Genomic DNA, 22,094 nt, shown 5'->3' on the forward strand with positions numbered 1-22,094 from the left:
GATCATAGACCATGTTCAAGGTGTTGTGTGTAACTATCACCTACACTCTTGCATATGACATTGTTGCCCATTGAAAAATTCGTTAGTTCCATGTTTAGTACTAGAGTGAAATCCTAGAAGTGGGGCACAAAGCATTGGACAATAAGATGGTGAGTTAGGGTCTGGTAACTCCAGGCACTATTATCACTAATTGATAATTGTGCCTATTGAGATCGATTTAAAAAATAAAGACAGCTAGGGGTTGGAAATGTGGTTCAGTAACAACAAATCATTGCTAACTGGAGGTTTAAGGGGCGATTGTAAACATAGACACACATTTATTTTGAGTTTAAATTGTGGTTTTGAAAAAGATCACCCCATCTTTTAATTCTTGCTTTTTGTGGGCACTTCTGTTGAGCACCATTTTCTATCTAACTTCAAAAAACCCAATCCGAGGTAAGTCATTCTAGAAACATTGAAAATTAGTTTTGAAGTCTTTGGAGGGGCTCTAGTTACTTTTAATCCTCTACTAGGCATGCCAAAATCTGCACATAAGATTAGAACCAACATGTGTGAATGGCATAGGAGAAAGGATGATTTCTCTATAGGAAATATTATTCTAGGCCTTGTACTCTATCAGCTTGAACCTGTGAATATTTTATTTAAGCAACAGGGCCAAGTGGTCCTTTGAATAGTTCACAGCTCACCATATCCATTTCCTAGCTAGTTTAGTGGAGATTTTGTCTAGGTTAAGAAGCCCCAACCCTCATTTGAATTTGGGCACACAACACGTATCCCAAGAAACTTTGGGTACCTTTGGATGATCGTATCCACCCCATAGAAGGGATCTAGCCAACATGTAAATCTTGTTTATGTGATAATTGATTGGTTGCCAAAAAGAGAGGCAATAAATTAAAGAAGATAAAAGGAAATGGTTCAAAGCAAAAGCCCTGGCTGAAATGAAAGTCTGGCACCACTCGAAAATTGTTTCCCAAAACTTGGCTAGGACCCAGTCCCATCTCGTGAGAAAAGGTAACCTTAAAGCCCATAAAGATTCAGAAAAGTCTGAAAACTTGCCCATCTTCAATGCTCTTACATCCTACATCAAGAACTAGTTGTGGGATAGAACCTATTGAAATGTTGTAGCTGGTTTTAGCATGATCGATAATAGAACCACTAGCCAGGAACCCCAGGGAGGTCACCTTATAAAAATGTAACCTATCACGTGAGTTCAAAAGAAGGGTATTTAAAGTTCTTGTAACTTACAGAAAAATATATACAGAAGGGCATTATTTTTTCAAATTTGAAAGAAACTTACAGATTTCAAAAGAAAAGGGTACATTATATTCTTAACAAAATTCACAGATAAGGGGTTTTACAAACATGTCTTGAATGCACGTGATATGGTAGTTTTACACATAGTGAATCCCCCGAGCCAAGAACAATAAAGTACGATATGTTCAAAAGGATTCAATTGTCTAACTGTCATTGCCCATCATGGTATTAGTATCATGTGCCTATTGTTGAAGACACATATCTTTATAAGACCTTCGGATTTTGATACCCCACATTCTATTTTTATAATTCATTGCATTTTGGACAAGCCAACCAAAATCATCATAGTAAATAGCATATAGAAGGGGGGCTACGTGACAACCTTGTCCAATTGATCTTCTCAAAGAAATAGCATCAGTAAGATCTCCATTCATAGATCCTGAGCTGATCCTTTAATTCTAGAAGGTGAGGACTGTTAGGGTAAACTTGACTCTCCAATTCAACAATATGATTGGAAATCATCATTCTTCTATGTGCCATGATCTCCCTAGCGTTCTTCTTGTAATCAATCATCAGCCTTTGAGTTTATTTCATAGCATGATCCCCCGAGGGGTCCACCTTTCAAAAATACCTATAGCACATGCATTCAAGAGGTATTTATAAAATCCCTCTACACACACACACACACACACTTCACCATGAATTAAAAGACCCCTCTTCCTTCATAAACATGTAACTTTTTTTCATTTTCCATTTTTAAACCCCACTTGCACATGTAATTCTGTAACTCTTTGGAATATGAAAAACCTCTCTGGGTGAGCTCACATGCTACACTTATATATTTTGAGGTGGACCCCCGGGTATGATCTCATGCTTTAAAAGTTGAAGGATACATCTCAAAAGCTCTATCAAACTTGTCTCTTTCACATTCTGCTTGACAGTATTAATAGGAAACATGGACTGATCTAGGTGAGACCAATCGGCCTTATACATGATTTCCTCTTTATGCATCTCAAATATGAAAGGAACATGATCAAAGACCATCAAGGAATTATCTTTACTGCAACTTACCTTCTAGTATTCTTATGTCTACTAGTTTGTGAGATTATATGAGCTTTTCCTATTTGACTTTCTTTGCATCACCAATTACTTGACCTAGGTTATTCCATCTATCATCTAGTACCTCAACCATATTGAAGTCACATGCAATCATAATAGGGTTAAGGGGGTTGTATATTTCCTCCCACATGGCAGATCTTCAGTTAATGAGTTAGAGGCATATGTAGAAACCACAGTAAAGTTGAAGGGGTTACTTGGGGAGATAGCTATCCAACTTCCCTTGCCAAACCTTATAGACATGAGAGAAAAAGTTAATGTGCTTTTTAGTACTCGCAAGTGCTACCCCACCTCTTTCATGGGCAAGGTCTGTAAGATACCATTTGAAGCCAAATCTGATTCTTTGGACATTTGAGAGAAGAGTCTGTCTAGAGGTCTTGAGTTCGTGCAAACAAATTATCTTAGGCTTGAGGTTGGGGCCTCTAAGCTAGTTTTTGATGACATGAGTTCTAGCAAGGTTTGTCAGTCCTTTGTGAGGGTAAAGCCCTTTATAGGGGTCACTCCAATTTGTACTATGTGTAGCGGGTTTAGCCATTGGCATTGAGAGCCTTGTAGGATCCTTGGAGGATTCATTTTTCCTTTTAGAAGACATTGTTGGTGGGAGGGGTAGTATTTCCTCCTCTGTGTGTGTCATAATGATGTCAATTAACTGCTCATAAGCTGATGGTATCTGAGTTTCATCTTGCTCTCCACTTGTGCAACAAAAGTGTAGTCATCCCTTTCCTTAACTTATGCACTCCCCTTCTATGCCAGATGATGAAGTAGCACACATTCGTGTGGTTTTCTCCATAGGGCTAGTAGGTGGATTATCAAACATTGTATCCTTATTGATGCCAAGCTCTTGATCTTATTTACCAAGTTCCTTCCCTTGGTCTTTAGGGGAGGGTTCAACTAATAAATCAATGGATTGAAGTTATTCCTATACCACCTTGAACATGAGGATTTGAGATTTCTGGGGTTTCTTACTACATTTCTTTTTGGGATTAGTTGGAAGTCATTTGGTTTGGCTTGAGGAGCTTCACCATGAGCAGATTGTGCTTTGAGGTTAGGACAATCCTTGATATAACATCCCCGTTTCATACAGTAAGAGCATGCATTTGGGAGATTTTATAAACAAATGCTTGCAAATGAAGAGTTTTGACCAGTAGAATCCCTTATAGGATTAGAACCCTTTAATTAAGCACTGAGGTCTATTTCAATAAGCAACTATGGGTCCCACTTATTCCTCCCTTGTTTCTCTATCCCAAAACTTTGCCAATGCATGATCTTATATTCTTAAGTTAGGGATAGAGTTCTATGGGTAGGTTAGGTATGTCAACCCAAACAAGGGCTTTACTAGGCTTAGGGCCACTAGGATTAAAGCCAATAAACGCGTTGACTACAAAGAGGGATGTATTTCTAATTAACCATTGGCCTTGACTAACTATATGCAAAGAAAAATTAGGATCATCACAAAAAAAGGTGATAATTATTTAGCAGATATTGCACACGAGAAAATTTAATGTTCCTAGTTTTCTATGTTTGAGTGATCTATGGTGTCAAAGATTCCATTGAGGGTCTCACTCCATGACACAATCTAACTACTATGTCTTGCAGTTGGAGATGCCAAAGTTCAAGTTCCTTGATATGGATAATAGCCCCCTCTTCTCCTTGAGTCTTCTAAGAATCTTCAAATCTGTCATCCCATTCTTCATCTTGGATCACCCTTTCATGATTTAAGTAATTAGGAGCAGAGGCATGAAAATTGGATGGGGATTCTCATCGTTGTGATGAGACCCTTGTTTGCCCTTGGAGGTGGCCGCATACGCCATTTGTTGAGGGAATGCATGAGCTCCTCTTGAGATGTAGAAGGGGCAGAGGTAAATGGGGCAGCAATAGAAGTAGCTGGCATGGCTTGGAACAAGGGGTTGGAAGCATACACGATAGGGATGGAAATACCTTGAACCGGACCTCGCAAGTTGGGATGTCTTGCAGGCACCAACCCATCACGTAGACCTTCTTGAAGCTTTATGTTCCTCCCCCTCGGGCGGGGGTTATGAGGCTATCTTCTTGATGTAAGAGGAGAGCAAGGAGGAAAGAGTCATGCGTACAGAGTACAAAAGAACCCATCGCCATCATTTTTGTTCCGTCATTGCCTTAGAAGTTCTTTATTATTATAGAAAAAAAAATTGGATTAAAAAAGAAAGTACACAAAAAAAAGAGGAAATCCCATCCTCATCAGAGTTACATCTCTTTGCAGGGTTTTTCTTGCTGTAAATCCAGGAGTTTTGGACCCACCACTAGCTAGGGAGAGTGCCCCTTAGCGTGTGAAGCAGCCCTTAAGTGAAACTGAAGAAGTGCAAGAGAAAGTTGGAGCTGGAACTAGTGTCAAGGAGCCTAGTTTATTTAGTTGAAAACCTAGAAAGAAGAGGGCGAGTATGAGAGAGGAGAAGGCCAGGGGATAGATATCCAACAGTAAGTCTGTCCCGCCGCAGAGGAGCGATCTAGAGAGAGAGTAGTGAGAGAGAGGCAATAATGAAAGGGATAAGGTTGAAAGAGGATATATATGTGACGGTGGGAATGAGAGAGTCTAGAGAGAGAGAGACTGATGGAGTTCTAGAGAGAGGTGAGAGAGAGCAGAGAAGCAGAGAGGAAGCGACGAGGGACGGGGGAAAGCAGTGCGGAACACGAGGGTAGAAGATAAGGATTGTGGACTGGTAAAAAGCGGGTTTGGAAAGATCGGTGAAGACAAAAAGGCAGCAACAAGATAAGCTGCCTCCCTCCTCTGAGTCCTCTCTCATTATACATCGTCTCTCTCTTCCTCTTCATCATTCCCAGCCGCCACGTCTCTCTCTCTCTCTCTCTCTCTCTCTCACACAGTCTCTTTATCTTCCTTTCTCTCTCTCTATCCATGACACAGTGACTCTCTCTCTCTCTCTCTCTCTCTCTCTCTCCAGCTCATATAGAGCGAGGCTGCGAGGCATATTATTATAAATTTCGGTCATTCTCTCTCATCATTGGAGGATAGGCAGTGGGGCATTTGGCCGACCTATTTCTCACTCTCTCTCTACTCTCTACCTCCAGTTTTGTTTTGCTGTCCGAAAGGGGTGCTGCACTGCTGTTGCTCGCTCTCTCCCTCTCTCTCTCCACAGATCTTCCTCCCCTCCTATCATGATATAGTACCTTCTCTTCTCTCTCACTCTCTCTCTCTCTCTCCACATCACACGCACACACACCTCCTTTTCATGGCCACTACCAACAACGCAGAGGATGCTGCTGCGCCCCTTGCAGACTCCAAGGTACTCCTCCTCCCTTTCTCTACCTCACCTTTGTGTCTTCTCTCCTGCCTTGTACATAAGTACAAATTTAACCTTACACAGATTAAGCAAAATTGTTAGCATCTGATAAGAAACCTAATGTTTATTTAAGCATCTACAAATGTGCCAAGCTGATCAATCTTTGATCTTTCTCTGTGGGTCCTTATCCATGGTATTTTCGAACGATGCATGCCGGCGCCGCGGTGTCGGCTTGCTGAGCTTTTGATTTTGCTTCAAATTTAAGCTAGATGTTGGTGCATCATCTGTTGATTGCATAACTCTTACCTTTCCCATTGTTTGAAATGTCTGAACCCAATGCCTCTTCATGCCTCCTTCAGGGTGTGGTGCCATTGACTACATGGGTTCTCATCTCCAATTTCAAAGTTGCTTACCACTTACTCAGAAGGCCAGATGGGTCATTCAACCGACACCTCGCTGAATTCCTCGACCGCAAAGCTCCTGCGAATGCGATGCCTTCTGATGGCGCCGCTAGCAAAGATATAATTATTGACAGGGCAATTGGTCTCTGGGGAAGGCTTTTCTGGGCATCAGATGCATATGCAGACCCCCGTGTGTCATTAAGAAAGCAACCGCTGCTAGTCTACTTCCATGGAGGAAGCTTTGTGCATTCATCGGCGAATAGCTCGATATATGATGCGATGTGCAGGAGGATTGCAAAGATGTGCGGCGTGGTGGTATTTTCGGTGAATTTTCGGAGGGCACCGGAGCATAGGTGTCCGGCGGCATATGAGGATGGGGCAACATGCATAAGGTGGGCAAAGAGTTTCTTGGGGAGGCAATGTCTTGCACAAGTGGGATGTGATCCAAGCAGGTGTTTTGCAGCTGGGGATAGTTCAGGTGGAAATATAGCGCACAATGTAGCAGTAATGATGGCAGACGAAGGTGTAGAGCTATCGGGGACTGTACTTTTGATGCCGATGTTCGGTGGGCAGCAAAGGACCCCTGCAGAGAGGCTTCTTGATGGGAAATACTTTGTTTCTATTAAAGACAGAGATTGGTATTGGCGCGCATTTTTACCTCCGGGTTCCAATCGAGATCACCCAGCCTGCGATCCGTTCTCGCCGATTGCGCCCTCGTTGGTCGATGTCCCACTCCTACCTTGTCTCGCCGTAGTAGGCGGCTTCGACATTTTGCAAGATTGGCAGCTCAGATATGTGCACTCCATGCAGAGGGCTGGCAAGCCAGTCCAATTACTCTTTCTGGAGCAAGCAACCATGGGGTTCTTTCTGCTGCCCAATACAGAGCTCTTCTACACATTGGTAGAGAAGTTGAAGGAGTTTTTCGCAGAGCAGTAGTGTCGGGAAGTTCGGGGAGTGGCAAAGGGCGAAGTGCCGGGGATCGGGGATTGTGCTGAAGATGGAGCAAATCCTGATGCTGGTTCTGTATGTCTCTATTTGTGGTTTGTACACTCTCTCTCTCTCTCTCTCTCCCCCCCCCCCCCCCCTCTCCCCCCCACCCACCACACACACATACCTGTACTCTCTCTCTCTCTCTCTCTCTCTCTCTCTCTCTTGCACACACTTCTGTCCACTTGAGTTTGAAGTGGTTGTCTACACATTTATGTTTCCACATGGCTCCCCCTTCCAAATTACCTCCACCCCTCCCCTCTCTTCCCCTGGTTGTAAACAAGGGGCCGTTCTTGCGCACCCAGTCGATGTTTGCATCGCGCAAGCATGGGAGTGGGTTCGTAAACAAGGGCCCTTCTCACACAGGTGGGTGGCTTTCCTCCCCATGTCAAAAGGTCTTCATGCAGTTGCCCTCTTGTTTTGTTTCAAGGGCTCTGCACTCCTGTTGGTTGCATCCACCATCAAAGTTGTACCAAAAATACATTGTAACATGAAAGGACTCAAGGTTTTATTTAGTGTCTTTATTTGTTTTATGTGCTTGAGAGCCGGTGTTTGGTTACTTGAGTTAAGAAAGTGTTTGTTTAGTGTCTTTGTGGTTTATGTCCAAAGGAGCTAGCTTGGTTGGTTGAGCATTCGTCCTCGGTGACCTGGGTCATGGATTCGAATGCAGCCAATCGACCTTGGTAGCGCTTGCGGACGCCCATTGTATCACCACGCACGGGAAAGTGCATTCTGATACGAAAAGAGAGTTTGTTCAGTGTCTATGTGTGATTTTCTTAAGCAGTGCTTGGTGACTAGAGAGAGAGAGAGAGAGAGAGAGAGAGAGAGAGAGAGTCTTATTTTGGTTGCTTGGATTGAGCTATAGAGTAAAGGAGCCAATAGCAGGACACATTCCAAAAATAGGAAAGCATTGAATAGAATGCAAACCATCTTCAAAATGTTTAGGATTGATGATGGGGATGGTCTTTTTTATTGAGGACAGCTTGAGATGAGCTCTTTTCTTGTCAATTTCATTCAAAACTATTAATCCTAGCGTAAGATTAAACTATACCAAATTGAATTTCCCTCTATTGGCTCCTACATTTTAAATTCCCAAGGGACTTTAAAAAAGACATTTAAAGCCTTGCTCAAGGCACCAAATGCAAAGAGATCTATAAGGAAATTTACCCTATAGGGATATGTGAGCACTAGCATGGCTTCATATGTCTTTTTGGTAGTGCCTTGGGAAGTTATCCTAAGTAGGGATATGTGAGCACTAGTAAGGAAACCAAAGTGCATCATTGAGTGATAAAGTGAACAATGAGTAGGCCCAATCCATAAAGCCCGGTCCATAGAGATGGGGAAGTCCAAAGGTTGGCAAGGGGAAGACTTTGTACAATGTAACTACATCTGCAAGCAAGCATTTCTTATGGTGGTGAACAATCGAAGTCGATCTCTCTTGCAATCGTACATGATCTTTTCTTGAGGAGGAAGCACTCAAAACCCCTTCCAAAACGTGCATTAGTTATAAATGAAGATAGTATGGCATGTTGTTGTCCAAGGTTGAAATCAAGTAAAATGCCTCCACCCAATTATGCTCTTGTAAAGAAGTAAATTTTGGAGAAGGCTTTGGTTCCTAGAAGAGTAAAGTTTATGGTTCAAGAGTTAAATTAATTGCATAATAACCTTTTTCGATTAGTTTTCCAATCTTTTAATGGACTTTATCCACTCCATTAGTGCCAGGTTTCTTGCAGCTGAGCCTGAACGAGTTCAATGAATATAGAGAATAAAAATTTTATTAGAAAAAATAGCCAAGGAAAATTGGGGGGCAGTGAAGATGGCCCTTATTGTCAAAGATAAAGTTCTTGAAGGGGAACGAAAAAGACGACGATCAAGACAAGCCAAGCTCATGAATGCAATTGATAGACTTATCAAGCTAGAAGAAGTGCATAACATAACTACACCCAAACAATTCGACCGTTTGGGAAAGCAATTGAAAGAGCCAAAAAAACTAGACACGAGAATGACTTATGAAGGATGAAGTGATTAAGAGGTGGAAATTGGCCAACAAAGAAATATGCTAACTACAAAGCACTAATGGATTATCATTTGGTAGCAACCTTGACAACGGCCTAGGGCGGTTCATTGGACCTATAGGGTCGAAGAAGCAACTTGACATGAAGAGAATGATATAGTGACAAAAAGGAGGTTGAAGCTTAAGAGAAGACACCAATCATGCAAGAAGGGATAGCCTCATTAGAAAGAGAGTTGAGTCTTAAAAAATAAATGATTCTTTGAAGGTTATCAAGTGCGGAGTAACCCTTTCAAAGAGACATGATTGGAAAGGTGCTACCTATTTGTTTGAATTCGGAACAAGCTCAAGCTCAAGCTCAAGGGCACTCGACTTTATACAGACTGCTACAATGATGTTGGATGCAAGGATTTCAAATAAAGAAAAAGACCTCGATGAGAGAATTAGACTTGTGATGGATGAAGTACTCAAGGGATGCATGGAACTCTACAAACATCATATTTATGAAGCCACACGTACGCTATGCAATGCAATATTGGTGTGGATATTCCTATTCATGGGCCTACGAGTAAAGAATGGACACACATAGGTACAAAAACATACTAGATTGTGAAAAGCTAGCCCACGTAGCACACCCTTTATCCTCAATATTCATCCATCAAGGAAACCTAAAGAGCTTGAGGTGGTACTTGAGGAGATCATAGAGGAGGAGGAGGATGTGGAAAAAGGGGAGGAGGTGGATGTTGACATGGAGACGATAGAAAAAAGGTAGCTTAGGGAGATTGAAAGTGAACTCCCATTAGTGTTGAGAAATGTCAATTGCAAAGGCCTCACAGTGGCTGCATTTTTAAATGATGGCCTTCTACAACAGAAAGACTATGTGGTCCTAGATGCTTAGAGTGTTACATTAGGGGAAGTTTGAGGTCTCGAATTTGCTCTGTAAGAATTGGTACAGAGAGAAAATAATTTTTATTTTTGAAAATGTGAACAAGAAATTTTAAAATTAAAAATTGGAAAAAAACTCCACCTTTTTACTGGGTGCACAGGATGTCGCTTTTTGGGGCCCCATATATAGAGTCATTTTCAAATCTCTTGAAAATGTGTCTTTTTTTCAAAAATTTTCCCTCCCAATGCACCGTTTTTGTTTTTTGGTCCAAATTTCAAATTTTCCCCTGCTCATCTGTCCTTTCTCTACATCTTTCTTTGCATCTTTCTCTGCAATATATCCAACTCATCATCTTCCCACATCTAAGCTTTGACGACCAATAGTGCTAAGAGAGGTATCTATCATCTCCATGTTGACTTGAAAGATGAATATTTCCCTCTTCGAAAAAAGGATAGCCTTCGTGAAACTCCTTCTGCCACCATAGAAGCATTGAGATTATAAGAAAAGAAGCACATAGATCCTATCGCCAAAGGCATCCCACCATTTTTCAAATATTCTTCATTGATAATATTTATAGGAGATGGTATGAAAGGGCTATTAGGCTATACCAAAGCTTTGAAGTAGAGAGGGTGATTCTTAAGTTGGAAAACCATTTGCTATTATAATTGAGAAATTCTGTATATCATTAGCTTCAAAGAAATTGAGCATTCTCCTCCCATCACAAAGCTCATGGATGACACGCAGATCTTAAATATGGAGGTATGGTGCTGGTAGGTTGTAAGTAAATACATTTTTAAACAGTGTATTTATGCTTCCCCTTGTGTTTGTGTAGCCCCCCTCGCAGGAGGAGGATTTTTCACGTGGATGGAGAGTGATTAAAAAAATGCAAAGATAGTAGTTGACTACACCTATTGCAACTCAAAAAAGAATGTTAGGGTAAGCATGTGAGCATATAAATATAGGCGTTACTTGAAATATTCTTGTTGAGACCTAACACACTAATCTTTCTTGACCAGATCAATATGAATTGCTACACCCACAACCATGTTTGGTGGGTAAGGGCAAAGTTGATTAGGTATATGGTCAGTGTCCATATGTCACTACCCACAACAACACCAAAGCCAAAGGGCCAAAGAAGCCAAAGGAAGAGGCTAGGCACCATAGATGGAAAGGAAGATCCACAAAAAATAGCAAAGGCAGAGGAAGAGAAGCCCAAAGAAAAGGAGCCCAGGACAGACGAGGTTCCAAAGGAAGCGAAGAAGGCAAAGGAGATTGTTGCCCTCATAAAGAGCCCTAGAAAAACACACATGCCAAAGAGGAGCAGAAGAAGGAGACAAAGAAGAAGCAGAGAAGGACATCAAAAGAACCAAAGCCCAAGAAGGAGGAAGATAAGCGGAAGAAAAGACCAAAAGAACTAGAGCCTAAGGAGGAAGAGAAGCAAAAAAGGATACCCAAAGAGGCAACACCCAAGAAGGACACAAAGAAACCAAGAAAGAGGAAGAGCATAGGATACCAGCACAAGAAAGAGTCCTAGGACTCCCAAAACTATATTGTGAACCAAAATTTTGTAAATAGCAAAGCAATACATGTTTTCTCCTTGAGAGCATTTTGTAAACATTACATATTCTCTTCTAGATAACATCACATATTTTATTATAAAGAGAAAACCTTACATATTCTCTCCTTGAGAGAATTATGCAAACCTTACATCCCTTGTAAATTTTACAACTTTCATTCACTCCATCTCTTGTGTAGCTTCCAATATAGTCTTTTGATTTTTGTTGTAACTGTGGCAGTCCTTACATCTATCTCTGCATGTTTTTCTCAGTCCAATTGTGTTGAGAGCAACATGTCAAGGCCTAAAGCATAATCCATGCCATCTTTCAATCCTACTCCCGAAGTGGAGATAATGAAAACTGGCTCAGAGTCTACCTCTTCCTTCTCTTCTACCTGAACCTCTATCTTCTCGTGTTCATGGGCTTTTCTCTCTTTTTGCTTTTCCTTCCAGTGCTCATAGAAGTGGGGAAGAGGAGCCATAATCCTTACCCATATCTCTTGACCTATTGCTCATTGTAAGGGTGACAACCATAAACTGGGTTGACCTATTTATAGTGTTGTGAAGGCAAGACTGCACTTAATTTTTTTGAACATACAATATTGACGGCATCAAAAAAGACATTGACATCAAACAAGACACTTCCACCAAACAAACAAAAATAGAAATGTTGAGACCGAGCAATAGCTACAAGTTTTTTTAGATGCATGCTCTGGTAGGAAGCACTAAAGTCATCACATCCTCACTCTGTATAATATTTTTGCCTACATCACTTTTCAATGCCCAATAAGTGATGTAAATTACCTGAGCCATCTTTTGCAAATTCTACTTTGCGGTGAATCCAAAGACGTGAATGAGTATAATGATGTCATTGGATTCACTGTCAGCTCTCACTTTTTGTAAAATCTCATAGTTTTTACCCTCATCCCATCTTTGGCCCTAGATATATGAGCAAAGGCCTCATTCTTTGGATATAATCATTGTAGCCCACTCGAGATCTCGTGGTGCAAAGCTATCGATGCTTTCACGCTCGCATCACCTAGTACGGGTAACCATTGCTAATGAAACTTCATGTATTGCTTCTACATAATCTAAGCTTCATGTTGATTTGGTGTTTTGTCAAGTTTGAGTGTGTGCATGCGTTGCATTGAGCAATTTCTACTCTAGGTCACTTAGTGTGTTGAATTATGATTTGTGGTCATTTGGTGTATACATATAATGCAATTTTTGAGCTTAGATAGAGGTAGACACAAATGAGGGGTCATTTTGGTCACGGTTGGTGGTGGCAATGGTCATGGCTGCTCACTTATCGCACTTGCTAACACGATGTTTTGAGTGTAGATTTAGGTTTCCCTTGGTCTATATACCCAGGATCTAAGAGCATTTCAAGTTTGGAGCACATTCGGAGTCCCTAAGACCACTTGCACATTGTTTGACCGCACGGGAGGCTTTAGGCATCTTTCGTTAGTTTTGTCGTTTTAGGTACTTGCGACATCTCTCTCCTCAGTGCATTTTGTTAGGACATTGCATTCAAAATTTCCATGCACTAGACGGGTCAGCTACGTCCTTGGATTGATATATTTATGTTGGTTTGAGTTCTGGCTAGGATACTTTGTTTGATCACGGCGGCCCGCCAACATTAGCATTGTTGCTGGGGACGTAGGACGTACACTAGCGGAGGAGGTTGTGGTGAGGTTCTTCTTTACCCAATGCTTGAGTGTTACAATTCATTACATTTATTTTTAGATAGGAGAGTCAATGAGACATGCTGAGCTCTCGGGGGGTTCACCGTTCACTACCCCCCTATATAACGTGCAGTTCACAACGTATTAAAAAAACCCCTCTTTCAACATGTATGAATGAATAAAATGATCCCTTATTTTAGGATTTTTTTTCCAAAATTGAATATAAAAACCCCTTATTTTAATGTATCTCTATTAAATTGCCTAAATTTGCATTTTAAAACCCCTCCTTTCGAACTCACGTTATACATTAACATGATTACATAGTGCACCCCCCGAGACTGAGCTCTCACGTAGACAAAGGAGTAGAGTGTTCTCCTTTGGTTTCCATATAGGTTAGAACGATCTTAGTTGTTGGCTTTAGTGCATTGTTCATTGAGTTCACTCTTTGAATCTTGTTGTAGTTTGTGTTTAGTAGGTGAAATCTGTGGTGAGTTGTGATTAGTGTCAGAAATTCTGCTATCTTTTACCCCGCTTTCACTTCATTTTATTCTGTTTTGTTTTGTGTTTTTGTTACTTTATTGTTTTAGGTTAGAGATAGGAGTAGCATTTAGGTTAAAACTTGGTTTTGGTGCTGCATAGCTTAGTCAAAGTTGCTTTTGAGTGCCATATTGTAACTTTTGACGACTGAAAGTGACTGAACGAGCAAGAAATGTGCATAACTTGAGAATTGGAAGTGAAAATTGAGATATTATTATTTGTGCACTTGCATATATCTTAAAAGGAAGAGCAAATTGGTTGTTGATTGAGTCATCAGTTGTCCAAAAGAGCAAATTTTTCATTTAAGGTTAACTTTGAGAACCAGCACAACTAAACCATTTTAAGGAAGCGATTTTAAGTGGTGGGGGGTGTCTTTGAGTAGCGCAGGAGGTGGGGAAGCTACATCAATTGACGAGGTTCAAAACAGGTACCAATGGCAATGATCGCGATTGTTGCCACCGATCCATTTTCATAGACAGAGCATACCATCAGGATCCTCCTACTTTATTTAGTAAGAATCCACCTTTCCTATTTCTAGAAGCTCTAGATTGCCAGATGGAGCCAAAATTGTCCATAAGTGGCAAAAGTTGAAGGTTTTATATCACTAGACCTACCAAATCTCATCAATTTAGGTCCAACATAGGGGCAAAAGACTCCACAAAGGAAACCCTAGTTGCAAGAAACATTGGGTTTCATGCCAATTGTTTGCCGCTAAGGTTGTCACAATAAATGACAACCGGCCTCTGTACTTGTACTCCAAATTCGTGAAGTAGGAATCCCAGCCAGGCTACCTCACATGCCGTCACTGTAGCACCCCTGTACTCTGCCTCTGCACTCAAAAGAGCAACTGTAGGTTTCTTCTTGTTACTCCATGTGATAGCAGCACTCCCAAGTGAGAACATGAATCCGTTGGTAGACTTGCTATCGTATGTACTACTAGCCCAAAATAGCACTCACATAGCGCAAAGTGTACCTCACTTCATCCAAGTGTGGTTTCTTGGGAGACTGCATAAACTAACTCACCAATCCAACTGTGTAGCTCAAGTCTGGACATGAGATAGTCAAGTAGATCAAGCTACAGACAATCTTCTTATACATGGTATCATTATCAAGCACTTGACCTGCATCATTTCCCAACTTCAAATTTTGATCTAAGAGCATTGCAATTGGCTTGCAATCAACCATACCTTACTTTTTCAACATATCCAAAGCATATTGCCTTTGTGACAGCCATACACCTTCTTTTGTGCGAATAATTTCAATGTTCAAGAATTACCACAATTCTCCCAAGTATTTCATGTCAAATTCTTGCATAAGTAGAACGTGCACACCCTCCACTTCAGCCACATTATCACCTCCAACAATCAAATCATCCACATAGATATATATACATTACCACAATTCTTGCCTCATTCTTCCGCACATACAATAAATGGTCTGCACCACACATCTCAAAGCCCAATGAAATGAGAAATGCCACAATCCTTTCATACCAAGATCTAGGTGCTTGCTTCAGCCCATAGAACGCTTTCTTTAACCTACATACAAGGTCACATAGCTTCATATTTGCATAACCTTGTGGCTGCTCCATATACACAATTTCCTCCAAGTCTCCATTAAAAAATGCATTCTTTACATCCATTTGTTTCAACACCCATTTTAATGCGGTAGCCATGCAATACATGAACAATAGCCATCTTAGCCATGGGACTGACGGTACCCTCATATTCAATCCCATAAGTCTATGCATAACCTTTGGCCACAAGTCTAGCCTTGTACCTGCTCACACTACAATCAGCATTGTTGTGCAGCTCCGCTTCCATGACAAGAAAATGAGCAAAGGGATGCCAATCAGGTTTTTTTGAATCCTACATGATTATTTAGCAGTAATAAGGGCTTGCTAACAAGCCAATTTTAAGTTAAACGTATGCCAGATGAGGCTCTAATAAGGGCCAAAAGATGTCTTGGTAATGCTAACAATGAATATGCTTGAAGTGGTCATAGCTGGGATTTTATTCATCAGAGTTGTAATACTTGAAGTGCTCTACAGGCTTGTCTTTATGGCTTGTCAATTGGAGCTACAGACAGGAAGTTATGTCAGTTTGAAGTTGAATCAATAGCAGATCTATACCGGATTGGGCAGCTGCTGATAAAGTGTCAAAGATGATATGAATGCATGGGCCTAAAGTGCTCACTTTGAGGAGCGTGTTGGTATTTTCAGTTTGTCAATGGGAGTTCTGGTCGTCAAGATATGGACAATTTAAGTTTCACCGGGGGCCAGTTCCGTACCTCTCTGGTCGCCTTGGTCATTCAAGTTCATTTGGTAATTTCTGAGCTTCAGCCAGGTTCTGGGAAATGGAGCCGTCGGAGCAGAATACTATGCTTTGGATGATGTAATCACCAAATGTGATGCCTTCATGAAAGTACATTATGTTGGGGTATAAAGCCCAATGTGGTCGCCCAGGTAAGTGGGCGGGCCGCCAGGTATGTACACATATTCCTTTGTAAAAACCTAATAAGAACTCACTATGCTCTACCAATTACAGTAGAGCGAGTTCACCATATCGTCGTGCTCTTCTTCTCGCACTCTCTCGCGCGTCGCACTTCCGCTCGTACTCCTTCAACTGGTATCAGAGCTCAGATCGAGGCTCGGGCAGCACTGCGGAGGCTAGAGTCACCAGCTCACATTGGAGTGAAATTCGACAGGCAAAGGCAAAGGCACGGCCCCAAATCCTGTGGGAAGATCCGAAGGGCTCGGTGTTCTCAGAATTTCATTCTGAGGTCATCTCGGCCACCGTTCGGCTTCGACAAAGGTCTGCGCAGGCCATTTTCGACTACGTGGTCTCGGCGGGTGCAGATCCGACTCTGCAAATTTGGGGTTTTCGGCTTACGACTGCAGGTGATGAGGATATCGACACTCCCAGAGTGTTGATTTGTGGCTGTCTACACATCGAAGGACGGCTCACAGTTCTTGGAGGCGTCACATACGACACGGACGCATCTACACACAGACTGTAGGCGACATCCACTAGTTCATCAGGTAGCTTGTGTTTGCTGCTTGATATTCCAGATTTCATCCTGACATTGCAGGTACTTCCACATGGGATGTATTTTCAAAGATGATGTATGTCTGTTGAGGGTTTGCTGGCTGTGAGACACGCAGCAAACAACCACCGCAGCGGTTACAGCATACAGTGGGAAATTTGTGGATGTATGACTTTGTGGGAAGTCTATGTACTGTCAGATTTACTGCAGCCTTTGTTGAGGGTCGAGTGAGGTTTTATTGAGCTAGGGGATTCTCGAATGTTGAGATCCTTTCGGTGATACAGGTCTTGGAGCGATCCCTCGAGCACCCTTAGATAGGCAGCTAGGATGTATTGACTGTGAGTTAGACAGTTGGGTTGCATCTTTGCTTTACTGCCGTTGAGGCATTGTCGCAGTTTATGCTTACAGGACAGTGACAGGACAGTGAGAGACAGTACAGGTGCACGACAGGTTTACCCACAGCTTATAGTGTCAGAGAGACAGTGGTTTTTTGAGCTGTTTTTTGGTCTGTTTTTTAGTACACCAGAGCCATTTTACAAAGGAGACTCTGCCGAAATTTTTGCAGAATCTGAAGCTTTATTGGTTCATTTGACGGGTTGATATTGGTTCAGAGGACAGTTTACAGGGGAAACTCTGCCGAATTTTTCCCAGGAAAGTAAACTACTGTGAAGCGTAGTTATGGCTGGATCACAGGACACTGCTCTTTACAATATCAAGAAGCTGGATGGAACTAATTTCCCATTGTGGAAGAAGCAGATTTGGCACGTGTTGGTACAAAAGAAGCAGATAAAACCTATAAAGCTCAAGGGGATAAAACCAGAAGATATGGACGAAGATGAATGGAGCGAAATGGATGAATTGGCACTTTCTACCATTATGCTGACTTTGGCAGAAAGCGTTTACTTCAATGTAGCAGACAAGATGTCGGCTTATCAAGCATGGTTAAAGCTGAGTGATCTTTATGAGAAGCAGAGTGCAGCTTCACAGGTGTACTAGCTTAAGAAGCTTGTTGACTTGAAGATGAAAGAAGGGACACCTATGTCCAATCATCTGAATGAATTCAACACAATCTACAGTCAGTTGTCAGCTCAAGGTGTCAAGTTTGATGAACCTGTTAGAGCTATGTTCCTGTTGATTACATTGCTGGAAAGTTGGGACACTTTTCGCACAGCTTTGAGTAATTCTGCACCTCCAGATGGTTTGAACATAGCAGGTGTCGAAGGCAGTCTACTTACTGAAGAAACCAACAGAAAGACAATGGAAAAAAGAAAAGGAACAGCCTTAGTTGTCAGGGGAAGGACCAAAGAAAAGTACAAAGGTGGAAAGAGGGATCAGTCTCGTAGCAAGTCCCACAATGCTAAAGGCAAGAGTGACATAGAATGCCGGCAAGAAGGGTCACATGAAAAGAGACTGCAGAGAATGGAAAGCAGAAAAAGGCAAAGAGAAAGCAGAAGACCATGGTGAGAAGAACAAGTCCTCAGTGAAGATTCAAGAAATAAATGTGACAAACACTGTTGCAGAGGATGACAGTCTAGTGTCAGGAGATATCTACTTCTTGAAAAATACAATGGACTCATCTCTTCTTACAGCATCTGATGGAAATGCACTGAGTGACTAGATTATAGACTCAGGGGCATCACTTCATGTGTCTCCAAACAAGGAGTGGTTTACCTCTTATGTGACCACTAAAGATCATGTTCGGCTAGGCAATGGGCAGACATGTGAGATCTTAGGTGTTGGAGATGTTCAATTGAAGTTTCAGAATGGCTCTTCTTTCACACTGAAGAATGTGAGACATGTTTCCGCAATTACAAAGAGCTTGATCAGCACAGGTTTACTTGATGATGGTGGCTACGTCACCACTTTTGGACAGAACATGTGGAAGATATCCAAGGGTTCTATGACAGTAGCACATGGAGTAAAGTCTGGAGGACTTTACATGATTTATGTATCAAATGTCTCTAAAAATGTAATCAATGTAACCGAGCAGCCGAACGTTTCTTTGTGGCATAGCCGGTTAGGACATATGTCCAAGAAGGGAATGGAAATCTTGTCTCGTTCTGGTTATTTGCCTGGCTTTTCATTTAATGATTTTGAATTCTGTGAACATTGTCTGTATGGTAAGCAAACACAGCAGCCACATAAGCATAGAAGCAGTAGAAGAGATACACAGTTGGCACTTGTTCATAGTGATTTGTGTGGACCTATGCCTAACCTATCTCTAGGGGGAGCTTCTTACTTTATGACATTTATAGATGATTACTCGAGGAAAGTATGGGTTTACTTTCTCAAGCACAAGGATGACGCGTTTAGTGTTTTCAAAACGTTTGTGACACTTGTGGAGAATCAGAGTGGCAAGAAGCTTAAATGCTTACGCACTGACAATGGTGGAGAGTATGTTTCAAAGGCCTTTCAGGACTTTTGTGAGTCAAAAGGTATAAAACGTGAACTTACTGCTCCTTACAATCCTCCTCAAAATGGTGTTGCTGAGAGGATGAATAGGACCATACAAGAGAAGGTCAGAAGTATGTTGTCTAATGCACAACTGCCAAATGGGTTTTGGGCTGAAGCTGTATCAACAGCTGTTCATCTTGTAAATAGATCTCCTAGCAAGGTTTTGCAGAAGGATTCAGTGCCAGAGATGGTATGGTCAGGCAAAATGCCCTCATACAAGCATCTCAGAGTCTTTGGCTGTGAGGCATATACTCACGTTCCAAAGGAATTTAGGAACAAACTTGAGCCAAAGAGTAGAAAGTGCATCTTTCTAGGCTATGGTAATTCTGGTGAGATGGGGTACAGACTTTGGGATCCCGAATCCAGAAAGGTTGTCCGCAGCAATGATGTTCACTTTAATGAATCCAAATATCATTCTAAACCAGAGAGGGTTGAGGAGATTAGAAGAGTTGTCTTCCAAGAAGATGGACCTGCACGTGCAAGACAAAATGTCAGGGCTCAAGAGGAGCAAGGACAGGATTGAGTGGAACCACAGGTTGTGGCTGAGCCTGAGCCACCTATTGTGCGTAGATCTGGACGTGTCACGCGACCTCCTGATAGGTTTGTTCCATCTATGAACTATGTCATGTTGACTGATTGCAATGAGCCTTCATGTTACAAGGAAGCAGTGCAAATGAAGGACTCCGGGAATTGGCAATTGGCCATGCAGTCAGAGATGACAGCTCTGCATAAAAACCAGAGATGGAAGCTAGTTAAATTACCACGGGGCAAAAAGGCTCTACCATGTAAATGGGTTTACAGGTATAAGATCACCGCTCATGATAGTTAGCCAAAGTACAAAGCAAGGCTTGTTGCCAAGGGCTTTAAGCAAGCACAAGGCATTGACTTTGATGAAGTCTTCTCTCCGGTGGTCAAGATGACTACATTGAGATGCTTTCTTGCATTGGTTGCCATATTAGATTTGGTGTTGCACCAAATGGATGTCAAGACAACGTTCTTGCATGGTGATTTAGATGTGGAAATTTACATGCAACAGCCAGAAGGGTTTGTTGAGAAAGGCAAGGAAGATTGGGTATGCCAGTTGTTAAAGAGTCTTTATGGCTTAAAACAATCACCGAGGGCATGGTACCATAAATTCCACAAGTTTATGCTTTCTCAAGGCTACAAATGTAGTGAGTTCGATCACTGTCTATATACAAAGAAGGCTAAGGATGGTAGTTGGTTGATCCTTATTTTGTATGTGGATGACATGTTGATTGCTGGCAAGCACTTGGAAGAAATTTCAGCTTTGAAGTCAAAGATGGCAAAATCGTTTGACATGAAAGACATGGGTGAGGCAAGTCATATACTTGGTATGCGCATTGAGAGGGACAGATCAAAGAAGTTGATTTGGTTATCTCAAACAGAGTATATTGACAAGGTTTTGCAACGTTTCAATATGGAGAAGGGAAAGGCATTGAGTGTTCCATTGCCACCATATGTGAAACTTAGCAAACAAGATTGTCATGTGTCTGAGGAAGAACAGGCTGAAATGGATAAGATTCCATATGCGTCTGCAGTGGGTAGTTTGATGTATGCAATGATTGCTACTCGCCCAGACATTGCATTTGCAGTGGGAGTAGTAAGTCGATACATGTCAAACCCAGGCAAGAAACATTGGGAGGCAGTGAAAGGAATATTGAGATACTTGAAAGCTACAAAGAGTATGCGTATATGCTATGGGAGTCAGGAGCTAAGTGTAAAGGGTTTTACAGACTCAGATTATGCAGGTGACTTAGACAACTGAAGGTCTACGTCAGAGTATGTCTTTACATTGGCTGGTGGAGCAGTATCATGGCGTTCTAGATTACAAGATTGTGTTACTCAGTGTACTACAGAGGTTGAATATGTTGCAGCATCAGAGGCATGCAAAGAATAAATTTGGATTAATCGACTAGTAACAGATTTGGGAATCAAAGAAGAGATGCCTGTGTTATATTGTGATATTCAAAGTGCTATACAATTGGCTCGTAATCCAGTTTATCACTCAAAGACAAAGCATGTGGATGTGAAGTATCATTTCATCAGGGAAATTCTCGAGGATAAGCAACTTCAGCTTGTCAAAGTTCACACCACATAAAATCCTGCTGATCTAATTACAAAAGGACTTCCCTCAGAGAGCTTTGCGCATTTTCGCAAGCAGTTAGGTGTAGGGTAGTACATCACTTCTCTACATCTCTTGTATATTAGCTTGTATAGTAGCTTCTCTCACATTTAAAGTACCACATTGGACTTTAAGTGGGAGGTTGTTGGGGTATAAAGCCCAATGTGGTCGCCCAGGTAAGTGGGCGGGCCGCCAGGTATGTACACATATTCTTTTGTAAAAACCTAATAAGAACTCACTATGCTCTACACATTACAGTAGAGCGAGTTCACCATATCGTCGTGCTCTTCTTCTCGCACTCTCTCTCGCGTCGCACTTCCGCTCGTACTCCTTCACATTAACATCTCGGTGAGCTTATCACAGTAATGCCTTGGTCAATATATGTGCCAGGTCCCGGGCAGTCACTTATCAAAAGAACCCTATATCACGTGCGTTCAAGAGGTAATTAATAATACCCCAATATACATGATATACTTACACTGTGAGCCTATTTAAAAAACCCCCACCCCCCTCTCTATGTATACATTTTTACACATTTTGGTCTTTTAATAATCCTCTCCGGTTAACTCACGTGATATCATACACATTCTAAAAAGTGACCGCCCCGGGTGCCAGGTATGGTGGCAACCGAAGGCCATCTCCACTAGCAATGTATTTTCAAGTTGGCAAATATACATGCTAAATGCAATGCGTTGCCCGATATTTATGCCAAAGTGGTTCCTTAAAAGGGGCATGACTACCCGCT

At 41.7% G+C, this 22,094-nt stretch overlaps 1 protein-coding gene across 1 annotated transcript; it reads left to right on the forward strand.

Annotated features, from left to right (window-relative positions):
- The first annotated feature begins 5,457 nt into the window (after positions 1-5,457).
- On the forward strand, positions 5,458-7,130 carry LOC147454077 (gibberellin receptor GID1C-like). The gene is made up of 2 exons (XM_086516082.1): positions 5,458-5,648; positions 6,005-7,130. Exons 1-2 carry the CDS (start codon positions 5,595-5,597, stop codon positions 6,980-6,982), a joined length of 1,032 nt encoding a protein of 343 aa, XP_086372208.1. The 5' UTR covers positions 5,458-5,594; the 3' UTR covers positions 6,983-7,130.
- The last annotated feature ends 14,964 nt before the right edge of the window (positions 7,131-22,094 follow it).

The sequence above is a fragment of the Adiantum capillus-veneris genome, chromosome 7, assembly GCF_014529385.1.
Source record: "Adiantum capillus-veneris isolate H3 chromosome 7, ASM1452938v2, whole genome shotgun sequence".
Taxonomy (NCBI): domain Eukaryota; kingdom Viridiplantae; phylum Streptophyta; class Polypodiopsida; order Polypodiales; family Pteridaceae; genus Adiantum; species Adiantum capillus-veneris.